The sequence below is a fragment of the Vanacampus margaritifer genome, chromosome 8, assembly GCF_051991255.1.
Source record: "Vanacampus margaritifer isolate UIUO_Vmar chromosome 8, RoL_Vmar_1.0, whole genome shotgun sequence".
Classification (NCBI taxonomy): Eukaryota; Metazoa; Chordata; class Actinopteri; order Syngnathiformes; family Syngnathidae; genus Vanacampus; species Vanacampus margaritifer.
The window spans coordinates 2,110,764-2,126,010 of NC_135439.1; the positions used below are offsets into that span (position 1 = coordinate 2,110,764).

Here is a 15,247-nt window from a genome sequence, read left to right on the forward strand (position 1 = left end):
AATCACGATTCTTATGAGAATCGATTTTTTGGGCACACCCTTACTGGCAACCATTTTAAATGTATAACAAAATACCTAACATCCCTCCTTTAAAAGTTAGTTCTTACACATCTGGTTAAAATGTGAATTCTTTTGAGAGAGAACTAGCTGCGGTATCGGACTGCAAAATGATTTGTTTGGGACACCACGCATATTTTTTATGACTCAACGTGGGTCACATTGACCCGTGAACATTTTTAGTGTATCAAAAACAAACATAACTGGAGGGTTATAAATGCAAGTCCAGGAAGATTTGTGCAGTAATGATTCCCTTTGACCAATGTTGTTTTGTGTCCGTGGGGACGTCTTAATTAATCCGCCTCTAAGCTGCCTCAGACCTTTTGATTCAGCTAACGGGCTTGCTAACCACCATATGTCACACCAGTTCTGTTTGCTCATTTTGCAGTCTTCGGTTCAACTGCTCCTACAATGCGTTTGGAAGATTTACTCGCCCCCAACTTCCGTGTCAACAACCTGCTGGCTGTTGTGCTGCTTTTAATAGGGCGTTTTATCTCAGCGGCGTTTTATATGGTTTTGTTAAGAAGCTTAGGACATTCCGGCCCCTGCAATCTGTCTGCCTGGTTCCCTCCATCCAGTTAATTTTTATCACGAATGATGGAAATAATTGTTTTCTTCCCGTCGGAGCGCAAGATTTCACTGTTCGGAATGATGTGCATGTCTGTGCTGAGCAGGCTCATCAGCGAGCGTTTCTCTCTGCTATGAGCTCACTGAAAAACTGCTTTTAAATGGTGGGTTAGGGCTTAGCAAGGTTAGAAAATATTTGCATAACGCTTAATTCTGGAATTTGGATGAGGCTTGCAGTGTTTTGCTACAGTAGGCCAGAGTCATATTTAAATGCTGTTCCTTCTTCAACCTGTTTTATCCTGATTATCCTGTTCAAAGTCGCAGGAAAACCGTTCAATTAATTGTCAAGTCAAAGTGCTAGTTTATGGTTTGTATCCTAGATGTGCTGTACTAGTAATCATCAGATGGGACAAAAAAAAAAAATCTCAAGAACCCATGCCTTAAAATGCTAAAAAATTGCATAAAAACGGCACACCTAATATACCAAGAAATTGGGCTTCTTAAAATAATCTTGATCATTTGAATCAAGTGTGTTGGAGCTGGGATACGTCCAAAAATGTAGGATAGTGGTCGGTTTGATTTGTGAGGATTATTTTGATTTCAAAACTACGCCATTTGTTTTCGCCGTGTAAAAGAAGCATTTGCAGTGCGGAAATGTAAGAAAAGTCAACTGGTAAAACAGCCACCGAAATAAATGACTAAATCTCGGACTTTGGACTGTGCAACAAGACAGGCCTCAGTGAGAATCAAACTCACAACCCCTGGTTTACTAGGCCAGTGTTCTGATCTGTGAGCTACAAGGTCTTGTGAGCACTTGAATTGTCGAGAGTCAGCACGAAGCAACGCAATATGTGAACTGCGCTTGGGCAACAACGGCTTCTAACATTTGATCTTTTTCACGTGTTTGTCGTCTTTAGGAATCATGTCCGCCGCCTTGTCTCAGCAACTGCCAAAGCAGGACAAGGAGGTGGAGGAGGAGGAAGAGGATGAGGAGCAAGGCGAGGAGTTCGTCTTTGACGACAGCGAGGACGAGGAGAAACCTCCGAGGGACGGCCAAGAGGTTGCCGGCGACTCGCTTCAATTGTCAAAGCCGGAAGTCCCGAAGACGATCCGGGACGCCCCGCGGGCTGGCAAAGACGTCACGGCGCAGGAAGGAAGCGCCAGCAAGGATGGTGAGACATTCCTTACCAGCATATTGGGACCTCTTCAGAGGGGTCTGCTGTTGTTCGTGAACAGATTTGTGTCGATGGCGAGAACACGCGCGGAACAAAGTTAGATGATTTAAAAGATGACTCCCGCTGTTAAAAAAGAAAATCCTACATGTAGAATTGTGTTGGGACTCGGTTAAGAATGTTTTCCCGGTATCACCTGAAGTTTGTTTTTTAACCCTGGAGAAACCACGGGGTCAAATTTGGCCCCTATAAATTCTGCTACTCAAATAACAAAGACCTTTTTTTTTTTTCCCAGCAGTGATTTTGTCCCTGTGTTCTTGTTTCCATTGGCCAAAGTGTGTTTGTACATTCAAAATCCAGTTCTAAAATGCAAAAAATAAAACAAAAAAATTATATTGTTCAATGTAGCTGTGTATTTGATTGATTATTTTCTTAAATTCTAAATAGTTTACTGACAGTTTTTGTTATTCAGATTTTTCGAAATGATACCCCTAAATCCCAAAAGGGTCAAATTTCGCCCTAATCCTAAATTAGGGAATAAAGGGTTCAAATTGAAAAAAACATATATTTTGGTGTTCAGTGAATTTATAGCAGTCATTTAATGTATAATTCATAATTTTCCAAAGAAGAAAAGGGTTCCAGGGTTAATGTTCAAATATTGGCATTATTATTGTAACATAAGATTATTAACGGTCAAACGGTTAAAATAAATTTTAAAAAAAAATAAATTTTTGGGAACAATACTGAGCTCTCCTGAAAGGAGAGAAAAAAAAAAAACGATTATTAACGGCCAGTCCGGGTCAAAATCGGGCATTTTCTGGTAGTTACTGAGGAAAATGCAATTTCTTACCGCTTGACTCATGGCCCGTGCTTCAACAAATAGTCGTCTTGTTTTCAATTTTCCTGTTTCACGTTGTAATCCATGAAGCTGGACATTGGTGACGCAAAGCGGAATTCTGATGAAGAGTAGTGAGGGGGGGGGGGGGGGACGACAGTTATGTAAGAATGAATAAGTACACCGGCTCCCTCTCCAAATGACCCACGTTTACACATCGGGCTCGTGACACGACTTTCAGCCGTCGTCACGTTTGTCAGATGCAGGAAAGTCGTGGAAATGAGCCTCACAGCTGCGCACACATCCTCGTCCTGCTTTACTACCCGGCGCTAAATAAGCGAGCCGGTCTTCTGTAATCACTTAGCAAAACCAAAAACCTCTCAGGGATGCTGCGGTCTTCCGCGCGTGTAATGTTATTACATCACCGATGTTGCATGTGTTTTGATCAAGACACGAAACCCAAAGCAGATGGATGACATCATAGCAGAGAGAATTGAACTCGCGACCCCTGGTTCATGAGACCAATGCTCTAACCACTGACTACGAGTTCTTGTGGTTATGTTTTCGTCACCTTGGAAACCGCAAGTTCTGTCCGATGACCAAAATCAGTAATGAGTATTATCACGACAGTAAGCAAAATTAATTTCCTGCATGCAAGACCCAAATTCACGAGTCCTCTTTGGACATGCAGATCTGTCACTCAGGCTGCTTACTCAACATATTGTTCTGTAACAACTTCTTTACCAGTATAGTGCAAGGCCTCAGTGAGAATTGAACTCACAACCCCTGGTTTACGAGACCAGTGCTCTAACCATTGAGCTACGAGGCCTCGGCTTAGGTTTAGTCCAAACAAAGTCCGTAACTTTTAATACTGTCAAAGCTACAGTTAGCAAGTCAGTCATTTTTTAAACATCATTTTTCCTCTATTATGTTTACAAAAATAATAATAATAATGTCTCTCTGTTCCTCTTTCTGACAGACGTTCCAGCCGCTGATTCCGCCAGTGGGTAAGTTGCGATCGCACAAAGTCAACACGCATCACACCGCAACGTGTACGATAGTGACGAGCGTGTTTGTGTGGCTCGTCCACGCCAGGACACAAAGAGGATGGAAATCAATGCATGACTCCATCTTTCAATTTGAGTTGAGGTGACAATGCCGCCAGCATATCACGTAGTTGTGGGTGTGCTATTTAGTTTATTACCCCCCCCACACACACACACACACACACACACACACACACACACACACACACACACCGTTGCCCCAAAAAGTGGGTTCGAGGAAGTGTGCTCAGAAACCTTTACTCTAGTAGACTGTATTCCTGTGGACTTTCCTGTGCTAGGAAAAAATGGCCCAGGTGTGAAGTCGATTTGAATGTAGCCCTGTTTCCTTTATTGGTGGCATCTACGTTTTGGTCGGAGTTTTGTACACTTTTGTTCGTCTGGTTGTCCTATATTTGTGGAATCCAAGTGAGTTCAAATGTGTATATTTTGTATTTTATAAATTTGTCTTGTTTGTAATTAACCTTAATACTGTATGTAGCATACCCAGGAAGAAATATCTCTGGAGCTTGTGCCCCACCAACATTAGCGATAGCATCGGAAGCTAACAGGAAGATAAAACTACAAAATGGCGTAAAATATACAGACCCTTTTAGAAAGCCAGTGTCTTATTCTCACTTGCCAAACAAGAATAAGGTGTTGTAAATGTGCTTTCACATTGCAAGCGGGTGTTCGCTAGTGTGTTGCTGTAGACGGCTAGATTGTTGCTAACGTTTTTTTGCCTCATTTTGTGTTTATTTCTGATGCTTCATTTGCTTATCACTTCCTGGTCTGTACAGAAAATCTACTTCCTGTTTACATTCTTCTGACTAATAAGAGAGAGAGGTCACAGGGTTTGTTGTGACACATTTCGGTGCTTTGGAATTTTACTGAGCGGCAAATGGACATTGTTTACAAACTCAAAACAAATTCAGCTGACAGAAAAAAACTCGTTTTCTTGTAGTCAAGGTAGTTCTTTCTGTGCGGGACCTTTTAAAGAGGCGTGGCCATGTATTTATGTGGAAACCCAAATTCGGGACTCTGTGAGATTAAATCAAGTTTGTTGTATCATTAGGGTTAACTAAATGTGTGAATGTATGCTGTATGTAAATGTTTGTGCTACACAATTAAATGAAGACAAGCCCTGTGTGTGTGTTTGTGTGTGTGCGAGGATTTCTAAAAAGGTCCTGGCTATTTTTCATGCAGGAATAATTTCCACAATTTCCACTTTGCCTCAGTCAATAAATTGGGCGAGCTATCAATAGCAACTTCCCACCGTTGAGGTGTCAAGGATGTCAGCACATTTCGGAAATATATCGCAGAGATTACTTTGCTATTGTTATTGTTGAGATCCTTTTTATTTTTTTTTATTTTTTTTTTACAGCTGTTATTAAACATAAGGCAGCACTTCTCCCTTTCCTTAAAGCCAACATTTACTTTTGTCTCCTCTTTTTACCCGGTGACAGATAGTCTTCATTAAGCACACAAAAAGGCAACCATGACAACGGAGTGTGTACGCAGAGCGCGACTTGACTTTTCAGCACTTTATCTCCTCCTCCGCTCTTTTTCTGGTTGGCGCCGCTTCCGAAAGCTCGTTTCAAGTGCGTTTATCTTTCATGCGAAGCCCTCCCGTCACCTCGGCTGGATGTGCTGCACAAGCAAAACAGTCAGTGGGTGCGGGAAAGGAGCAAATATGTAGGACGGTATAATGATGGATACTGCATGCCTTATAATTCACAGTTTTACGTTTATACTTATAATAAGTTCATTTCAGAGTCTGTGTTATTTACTTCCCTTCTACGTATTAAAGAGCGACAGTGTAAAACTGCTAGCAAGATTTGAATTACTTCATTAGTGAAGTAATTCAAATCTTCATCATTAATATGCATAAATGTGATTTTCAAATATGGCCATAATTGTGTCGTTGTGATAAATTGCTTGCTAGCAATACTAAGCTAGCATTAGCACTGTAAACAAGCTGCGCTAGACACTCTCTGTCTTTTTGCAAATCAAATCAGAGATGGCCAGAGATGGTTGATTTTTCATAGATCACATTTATCATGTGCAGAAAAAATGCAGACTTGCCCCTTGCCACCTGTGTCCGCACTGCATCATGGGAGTGGTTGGAAGGGAGGAGATGTCAGTCAATGTCAGGCCTGAAAAAAAGCGCAGCTCGACCTGCTGGAGGCCAGCGGGCAGCACCGGAGGAAGGGCGGCGGGTTTAATCAAAACGGATGGAAGTCTGATAGATTTCGCTTCTACTTTGGGCCCGCGCTGTGACCCGAGTCGGTGTATTTGCATTGCGTCCCACGCCCCTCCTCTCTGAGCTTGCCGGTCGGCAGACAGGCAGTGTTTGAGTTTGAATTGAATAAATATGAAAATGGGTACGACATTTGTGGTATATTTATAGTATATATCGATTTCTGATATGTGGGAGAATAAAATTCCGATTACAGATTAATTGGCCTAGTAACTATAAATATATGTAATTATTTTTTTTTTGGTCCATTAATGCTTATATTGAATTGCAGACAGAACATTTGACTGTTTTACAATATTTTGACATTTCGTGTTTGTTTACAACAGAGAGAAAAATAGGCAAAATTTGGTTGATTTTTGTGATTTTTTTTTGTCATTATAGTTGTCTTAAGATGTAATGTATTAATGTGTAAAAAAAAAAAAAGGCGGCAAAAATCAGCAACATTTCGATAATATCGGGCAATTAAATTGGCCGTATTGATGGGAAAATTAAGCTTCATAAAGCACTTGCAATATTTTTTGACTTATCTAAATGGTGCTCTTGGTTAAAAGTAGCACTAAGGAACTTTTCTACCTTAATAAAATCATTTCATAACTCTTCTGATGAAACATGGACTTAAAACTAGTTGAATGGTACCTTTGCCATGGCCAAATGCGTTGACTGCTTTATGGCATACATCACTTCTTCCTTTCCCCATTCGTTTCCAGACGGAAGTAAACTTGAATATCGACGCACAGTTACTGCTTTCCTGACAGAAGCTGCAAAACACCTGAAATTTTTAGTCTGATGACAAAAAAGGAAAGGGGAAGCTACCTGGATAAAAGGACAGACATTGGCCCGCATTTCACTCGCTGGCGTGAGCTCAAAAACGACGCAATGCGCTTGCCCTTATGGGAAATGTGGTCTTCCTTCAGACATAACAATACCATTTTTGTCCATATGGCGCCGCCATAATCAATGTAAACTGAAAGATCCTTAGTGTTGCTTCAAAGATAAAGGCTAGGGTAACGGAAATTGATTACATTTCCATTGCATTTTAAAACCAAGAGTGCCATCTAGAGGAATCAAAAAATATCACAGGTGCTTCATGAAGCTTCGTTTTCCCATCACTTCAAAATATTTTGGGGGGGGATTCAATTACAGTAATTTCTGGACTGCAAAGCGCAACTGACTATAAGCGGCACTAGCTAAATTTGGGGAATACTTGAGTTCGTTACACATATAAGCCGCACCCGACTATAAGCCGCAGATGTTTTAATGTTACCGCACCGGGTTCCCGCTACATTCTTTTCCATAATGAGGGCGCAAATTGTCTCGCTCTCGTTCGGTCTCACCTACCGTATTTGGTCTTACTTGGTTTGTTTTGCTCTGCCTGACGCTCTTGCGCTTCCTTTATAGTGCGCCCCCTTGTGATCTGACGGCTAAGCCGCACCTTTGTATTAGCCGCAGGGTCGAATGCAAGTGAAAAAAGTAGCGGCTTATAGTCCAGAAATGACTGTACTCGTAGTTTTCCACTGATTACAGCATGCAGCTAACTAAGGCACCTGTTAACTGTGCCGATGTTGTGCTAACCCACAGAGTCCCCGCAGCAACCCAGCTAATAACGTTGGAGGGCGATTCAGGAGGCGGCGATGCGGAAACAGCGAAGGAAAGCTCTGGGGACGTCCCTGAAGGTACGCAACAGAATGACTTTGACAACGGGAAGTGATGCCGACGAAAGCCGCCGTAGATTAAAGCCGAGCTCGCCCCGGGATTCGGGCTCATTCCGACATTTGGATTGGATTGTTAAACTCGGCAAGACTGCGGGCGACGACACAATGACACGGGCAGCGGGTGAGCTTGATCCAAAGTGGCAGCAGCACCTTGGGTTCATCTCACACGTTATTGATTTCTACAGAGAGTAATCGGCGGCAGGTTCTATAAAGCTCGGTGATCCACTGCCACCGCTTGATGCCCACACAGGCATCAGCCCAACTGATTAATACAGGGTGAGGATCAATACCAAAACATTTCTATGGAAGAAAACTGCAACAAAAGTTGGCTTGGAGACGAGAGACCAGCACCCAAAGGAGAATTTCAATACAAATGGATATTTTTATGACCATATCATTCATTTTAGCTGACTTTTATGACTGTCTGGCGTCCGCACTCGCAGACTACGACATTAGCTACATCACCACAACGCATTTCATTTTATTATTTATTAGAACATTTTTGACTTGATTTCCCCTGTCACATGTAGAACAGGACCACTGTGAGTAACTGACATTCCCCCCCAAATGCTTTACAGAGACACAGAAAGCTCCAGATGTTTTCAACAAATGAACATTTGTGTTGATAATCCTCATTTTTTTGGGTTGGAAAAAAAACTGTGCCTTTTTTGGGTCTCCTTTGAAGTCGGTTGACTAATCCGTGAAGGAATTGACTTTTTTAATCAGATGAATTGAAAACAGTGAGTGCATGCGTTGGTCATCTTAGTGGCAAAGCGATGGGGACAAACAACAGTTTAGAGGCCAATCGATAAAAGCTTAGCGAGCTAAATTGGGCTCATAGTGACGAGACTAAGACGCCATGCGATGTGCGACAAAGTGGATACAAAATCAATTGATTGTTTTTTTTTTTCCTAGATAGTGGTGATTCCCCTAAAGTGGTGCCACACTAGTATAGTATTTGCATTTCATTTTAAAGAGCTGTTTGATTTAAACATTTATACCCCCCATATTTAAATCAAATCGTGCATGTTACAGTGAATTAAAATAATTATACTTTTTATTAGTTTTAGGAAATTTCCCTTCACTAGTGACCATTTAACAATTACAATCAACTAAATTACAAATTAATAATTTAGTTAGTACTGTATATAGTTAATGATTAACATACAGTGACATTTTATTGTTAATCAATTGTTTAGTTTGATTAGATTTTATTTATAATTTTGTTTAAAATTGCATTAAACCCATTATGTTGTAATGTTAAGATAAAATATCTTGTTTTTAATGTTCAAACATTTTTAGATTTATAAACAAATATTAAATCTGCATTTAATTATTTTTATAATTATAAATAAGATATAATTTACTATAATTATAATTTACTGAGCTATGATCAAGGTTTTAATTTTTTGAAAAATGTTTTTTATTGACATTACCTTTCAAAAATGAAAAATAAGGGAATTTGTAGGATCCATTATTTTTTATGTTTTAATATGTTATCTTACAATATTTTTTTAGATATTATTTGCGAGGAATTAATCGACAAATTAATTATTTTTGCTAGCCACAGGAAGAAAGACGGGTAAAAAAAAAAAAAGATAAAGTATACCAATCTGTCAATTAAAATAAAGTATTACCTTTGTAACATGTCCTTTGTCGTCTTTTTTGTTGTATTGTACAAGTTGTTGTACATCACTACTATATTTCTCCACCAGCATTACATGAAGTTGAAGCTGACGTCATCTATGACGACGTCCCATGCGAGGAGCCCCTCTCCCCTGATGAAGGTGCGTGGAAGGCCAGCCTTTGTGGGATGTTCAATTTCACAAGCTCTGTGTGTGTGTGTGTGTGTGTGTGTGTGTGTGTGTGTGTGTGTGTGTGTTCTGCAGATACGCTCTACGAGGACGTCCAGCGGGACTCGTGCGGCGGTCCGTCTGTTGCAGGCAACGGGTGGAGCTCCAGCGAGTTCGAGAGCTATGACGAGCAGTCGGACGGCGAGAGCAAAATGCCCGCACGCAGTAAGGTAATGAGGCTCTGTTACCTCTGCCAAGGAGCTCTCGTTAATTGTCGGTGTGACTTTTTGGTACGTCCAGTTGTGATAGAAAATCAAATCTCCACACAATTCTGCGATGGCGACTGATTTCGTTTCTATTCCCGGGTAGCAATAGTTCTTCAAAAAATGCAAATCCTTTAATTAGGCTCAAAATGGCTGCTTCACAGCAAAATGGCCGACTTTATGCTCAATTTTGGATCACAGGTTTTTGATACTTTTTCCTGCATCTTGTTATGATAGCTACGCATTACCACTGAATCTGGTGATGATTAGTGAAATTAGTGTTGGGAACTTATTTAAATTTCTGTTTGTCAAACACTGGAATTTGGTCCAAAATTGCTGGCCCAATTCCAAGGGGCTGCTTTTTTTGTTCAATTTTGGCCATGTTTCCATGAGATTTTTTTAGCGGGTTATCTTATCTCCACCATTTCAGGGCCTTTTTTTTCTCCTTCTAAATGTATAATGTGTGCTAGTGAGTGTTTTTGTTTGTTTGTGTGTGTATTGAGTTTTTGGGCCCCCTAAAAAAACTTACATTGGTTAAAATGTCTGTCTCAACTAAGATCTATTCATCATTACCTCTTCCATCCACTGGATGGCGCTGTGGGTACATCTCAGCATTGGGCCTTTGCTTTGTGGAATCCATACAAATATGAGCAAGGTTATGCTCAGCCTAATAGCCATTTTTTACCCATCTGCGCGCATGTGTTTGTTATTCAAGGGAAGCTCAATCGATGGCAGAGCAAAGAAGGGGAAACAAAAGCGTGATGTATGTGGACACAGAATGACTTGCTCAGGTAATTAAAGTGCGGAGGCCTTTGGCAAAGTCTTTGCACTTTTCAGTCTGCTGAGCAAAGAAGAGAAGACTTTAAGAAGGAATGCCGGAGTAATTACTGAGGAAACATTCTAGCTCCAAAACGCATTGCTTTTAATTAGTTTCACCCAATTAACTTTTTTTTTTTTGCCTTCTCATTGGGGAAGTTGGCTTGATTTTTTATTTTTACACTTGACCTTTTTTGACTGCCAGCGGCTCTCATAAATCAAACTCCCTGAAACACAATAACTGCTCCATGCTTTCACTTCTTGTCATTATTCTGACTCCCCTTTTATGTAGCTTTTGATTATTTGTTTCGCTGCCTCCTTCCCTCGCCCTCCTTTTCCCGTTACCTCCCCATCGTTTTTCCTTAACGCTGGTAACGCTGCCCCCCTCCCCCCTCCCTTTTCCCCTCACCTGTAGCTGTCCCCCGAAGTGCGGCGCCTGAGGGAACGCTGCGCCAGGACCAAACGCGAGCTGGCTATGAAGCTGTCTGGCAAGCACAACTATGACATCAAGGTATCTCAGAAGCGTGTTTTTGTTTGCCAACAAGCTTAGCTGACTCTCGGCCGTCTTAACCTTTTCCTGGATGCCTTTGTGAGCTTGTCTTTGTTTTTCCTGGTGCTGGAATGATCATATTCTGCATATTTTGAAGGTACAATTTGTCTTCTGAAGCCAAAGGGGGCAGCGTACTCCAAGTTTAGGCTAATGAGTGTTAGCCTATTGTTCAATTTGGGGCATGTTCCAAGATTAAATTTTTTATTTTTATTTTATGTCTTCTTATGTTGGACATGTTGTACAGGCCAATTTTGTCAGCCGCGGAAGCTACTGTCTGGTAGTTATTAAAATAAATAAATAACTGTCAAACGTTCCAAATGACAGTGTTGACTATTTCCGATTAAAAAAAAAAAAAAAAAAAAAAAAAAAAAGAAAGAAAGAAAAAAAAAAGTAGCCTACCAGCCCTGCTATTTGTATATTATTATATTCATATCAGCTCTAGTGACTAATGACATACTTGCCTATGAAGTAGATTGTTCGTTTGAACCCATGAGGGCTTTGTGGTATACTCCAGGATGAGGCTAGCTTGTATATACCAGAGTATCTACCTGTCATAAGCTAGCAATTTGAAAATGTCAGCAAAGTAGCTACAGTCTGGCTGAAGAGCTAGATGCTAACTCTTTAACTCTGCATCTGGATCAACTATTATCTAAAAGGTTGTATTGTGTGTAACTCGACAGTTGAAGTGCTAACACCTAGCCAGTTCAAAAAGCATGGACTGCTACTATTCCAAGCGTTAGCAATGTTTGTTTTTGTTTTTTTTTAATTAACTGAAATTTGAAAGCTCTGGCCTAAAGGTTATCCACAATCCTTATAGCTGGGTCAACTTCCTTAGCATGACTTGCTCTATTTGGTAATTACTGTCACACTTCCCTGAGCTAGCCTCCAAACCAGTAGTGGGCAGTCTAGTTACGAGTAAGACACTAAGAACAAAGGCAATGCTACTAAAAGTTTGGAAAGTAGCTGGTTTGACAAAGTAGCTGGTGACGCTTTAACTTGATAAGGTCAGTCTTTTTCCCAGAAAAATAACTTGGAGTGTGGAACTGCACTAGTGTTTATAGCTACCTAGTTTAGAAAGCTTAAAAACTAGCTTGTTTGACTTAGCTGCTACCTCTTTATCTTCATAAGGCCAGACTATTAGCAGAAAGTTTTGCATTGTGGGAAGGGAAAAAAACCTTGAGTGTGGAACTATACTAGTGCAGCATTGCATTCTGAATGTTAGCAATACTTTTGAAATGTTATTTTATGTAAGATAGTTCAGGGCGGAATATGGTGATAAAAAAGTTGATGTCCAGCCTTGCTAACTTCCTTAGCATGGCAAGCTCTCTTTAATGGCACATGCCAACATCTCTATTTCTGTTGTCAGATGAGTCAAATTGTGAGCTTGTTAGTAGTACTTTGTTCAAATTAGCACCTGATTTGTCCTGAGATTTGTGTAAGCTTTTTGTACCATGATTGCTGGCTTGGCTAGCAATTGAAGTGTAAGTCTCACGAATAAAGCTCTTTATTTTAGACTAGTGTCCTTTCATAGTATTTATACCCCGTCACAAGCTAGTACTTCTGAGTTGGTACTCCAAAACAGTACCCCCCCCCCCCCCCCCAACAAACCATTATAATGCTTTCTAGCATAGCTTTCACTGAGCAATTGAACGAACATGAGTGATATTATGGGACTAGCATACTCATCCTATTGTACCTTTTAAATATGAAAGTTGCACCATTGCATGCTATTTTTTCCTGCATGTTTTATTCTCTAACCACTAACATTCTTTCAATAAATGACCTACATATCCCGGCATATCATCTAAAAATATGACAATGATGTGACGCGCCAGTGTATTCTGGGCCCCATGCGGCGTCTGGTTGCCGGTCTCATGGGTGGACTTTGAGGACACATCTCAGCCACAAACACGGCTCTCCCCGCGCCGCCATCATCTCGTTGACCGTTCTGATTAGGACTGGCGGGGGAGCCGCAGATGGCGAGATTCCCACCGCGATCACGTCCTGTCAGTGAGCTGTGGAGCCAATGACGGAGCTCTGATGCCCCCCTCCCTTTGCTCCCCCAATCAGGTGCAGCAGCTCATGAAGGCGGCCAGAAGCAACACCAAGGATGGACTTGAAAAGACCAGAATGGCCGTCATGCGCAAAGTCTCCTTCCTCCACCGGAAAGACACCATCGGTAACCTACTGGAATGTCTTTATTTGATCTTCAACCTTAGTTATTAGCATATGGCGTATCTCTAACCTGCCTGCGTCCCTGGACGTCAGCCTGTGCGTTATTCTGACGCCACTTTTTTCCCCGCCCAGGATTCTATTAATAACTGTATATGTGATGTCTTAAGACAAATTGTATTATTCTTGACAGTCATACAAGCTTAAAGAAGAAGTTAAACACTGTGTAAAACTACTCACTCTTTGATGACTTTGAATTAATCCTGTTGCTGCATTTTGTGGGTCGTATTGAACTGCTTTAAAGTTGGAATCACATGAAATAAATGTAAAACACAAATTTTATGTAAATACTGTATACTGTCCTAGCAGACCCAAATGGCCCAAAGTGGGCCTGAAAGCCCCCCCCCCCCCCCACACACACACACAAATAATATTCACAAAGAAAAAAATATGTGAAAAGGTAATATTTGAATAAGTAGTAGCTATTTATAAAATGTATTTGAACTATTGACTCTTTAACTTTGAATTAACCTTTCTATTGGGTTGTTCTTCATAATGTTTTTGCTTCTTTTAAAGTAAAAAACTTTAAAATGTTTGACAAATGTAAACATTTTTTATTAGTATTATTTACTGTTATCTAGTATACAGTGGCCCTGCATATTTGCTGTTCGGACCCGCGCATCCACTTTGACAGATTTTTCACGTCATTATTTTATTGAGGTTTTTTTTTTCAGAAATGAAAGGGATGGATAGATGTATATTTTTTTAATGTCTTTTTTTTTTTTTTTTTTTAAATGGCCGTTAATTATTTGGAGATTTTTGTTTTTTCGCCTGCTGGCCCAGTCCCTATTCACTGTGAATAGTGGGGGTCCACTGTATTTTTATTTTTAATACATATTATTTCAATGAAATTGTTTGAAAAACAGATTGACCGGCAAAGGGCTAAAGAAAAAGAAAGAAAAATTAACTTCCCCTTTCCCAATACATATTAAAAAAATAAAAAAAATTTAGAGGAAAAAAGTGATTCTAGTCACACTAGATATTCACTGAATAGTTTTAAATACTAAATAGTAGTTTTGAATTTTTAATGACTACACATGCAGCAGCTCACATTAACTCTTTGACTGCCAAAAACGTTAAATAACGTTTAGTAAAATCCTACAGAGGAGTGCCAAAGACGTTAAAAGACGTTTGTTTCAAAACAAAGGTGAAACTAACCATTTTCTATTGTTGATTACTGAAAAACGGAATAAGGTAGAAACAAACTTTTTTTTCTGATGAAAGATGAGAGTCCAAACCTTTCATTTGATAGTATGTGTGTTTCCATAGTCCAAACACATAATTTTATGTGGACCTGGAAAGATCAGTCAAAATGCTTACATCGGCTGGCACCCACGGCATCCCTTTTCTGAAAACGTCTGGCAGTCAAAGAGTTAAACCCAAGAAAATTTTTTGGTGTACTGAACAAACAAATAAATTCTTGTTTGAAATCTAGGAATCAATTATTGTTAAAAGTTCCATTTCTGGTTTGATGGTACTCAAAACGCTCCTATTTTATTAGATACCGAATACATTGTGGTCTACAGGAGGTTTTCCGTTAGGTCTGATGGTTATCTTTAAAAAAATATATATGTTTATTTTAACTTGAGCCTCTGTGGGAACAGAGGAGGAGGACGACGCGGGCTACCTGGACGTGGCGATATCGGACTTGACGCATCCGCCTCCGCAGCTGAGCGCCATGCCGGAGGGCCTGACTAGCCATCAGGTTGGGATTTGTAGACTTCCGTGCTCTTCTTCTTCCTACCGTTACACACTGTGATACATGCCCGCATCCATCAGACGCGGCGCCATTTCATCCTCTTAGAACGTCACCAGGGCCTGCTGTCTTTGCAGGTTGTCAGGCGCCACATCCTCAGTTCGGTCATCCAGAGCGAGCGCAGCTACCTGGAGTCCCTGCGGAGGATCCTGCAGGTGAGCAGAGGCCCTCTCCGCCGCCGCATGCAACGC

General features: G+C 40.6%; 1 protein-coding gene and 1 non-coding gene across 6 annotated transcripts in view; one reads left to right on the forward strand and one right to left on the reverse strand.

Moving 5' to 3' along the window:
- Positions 1-15,247, forward strand: part of arhgef10la (Rho guanine nucleotide exchange factor (GEF) 10-like a) — a 110,620-nt gene that overhangs the window by 11,599 nt on the left and 83,774 nt on the right. Inside the window, exons 1-10 of one of the 5 annotated variants that reach the window (XM_077572920.1) lie at positions 417-788; positions 1,542-1,796; positions 3,611-3,638; positions 7,513-7,607; positions 9,362-9,433; positions 9,536-9,669; positions 10,934-11,029; positions 13,139-13,247; positions 14,905-15,005; positions 15,134-15,211. In XM_077572920.1, the coding sequence (XP_077429046.1) occupies positions 1,547-1,796; positions 3,611-3,638; positions 7,513-7,607; positions 9,362-9,433; positions 9,536-9,669; positions 10,934-11,029; positions 13,139-13,247; positions 14,905-15,005; positions 15,134-15,211 (963 nt within the window). In that variant the 5' untranslated portion in view covers positions 417-788; positions 1,542-1,546. Of the gene's footprint in view, positions 1-416; positions 789-1,541; positions 1,797-3,610; positions 3,639-7,512; positions 7,608-9,361; positions 9,434-9,535; positions 9,670-10,391; positions 10,494-10,933; positions 11,030-11,803; positions 12,073-13,138; positions 13,248-14,904; positions 15,006-15,133; positions 15,212-15,247 lie in introns of those variants that run through there. The other 4 variants (XM_077572919.1, XM_077572922.1, XM_077572923.1 and 1 more) reach the window with 4 other exon arrangements.
- On the reverse strand, positions 3,388-3,460 carry trnat-cgu (transfer RNA threonine (anticodon CGU)). The gene has a single exon. It is a non-coding gene; the product is annotated as a tRNA-Thr (tRNA).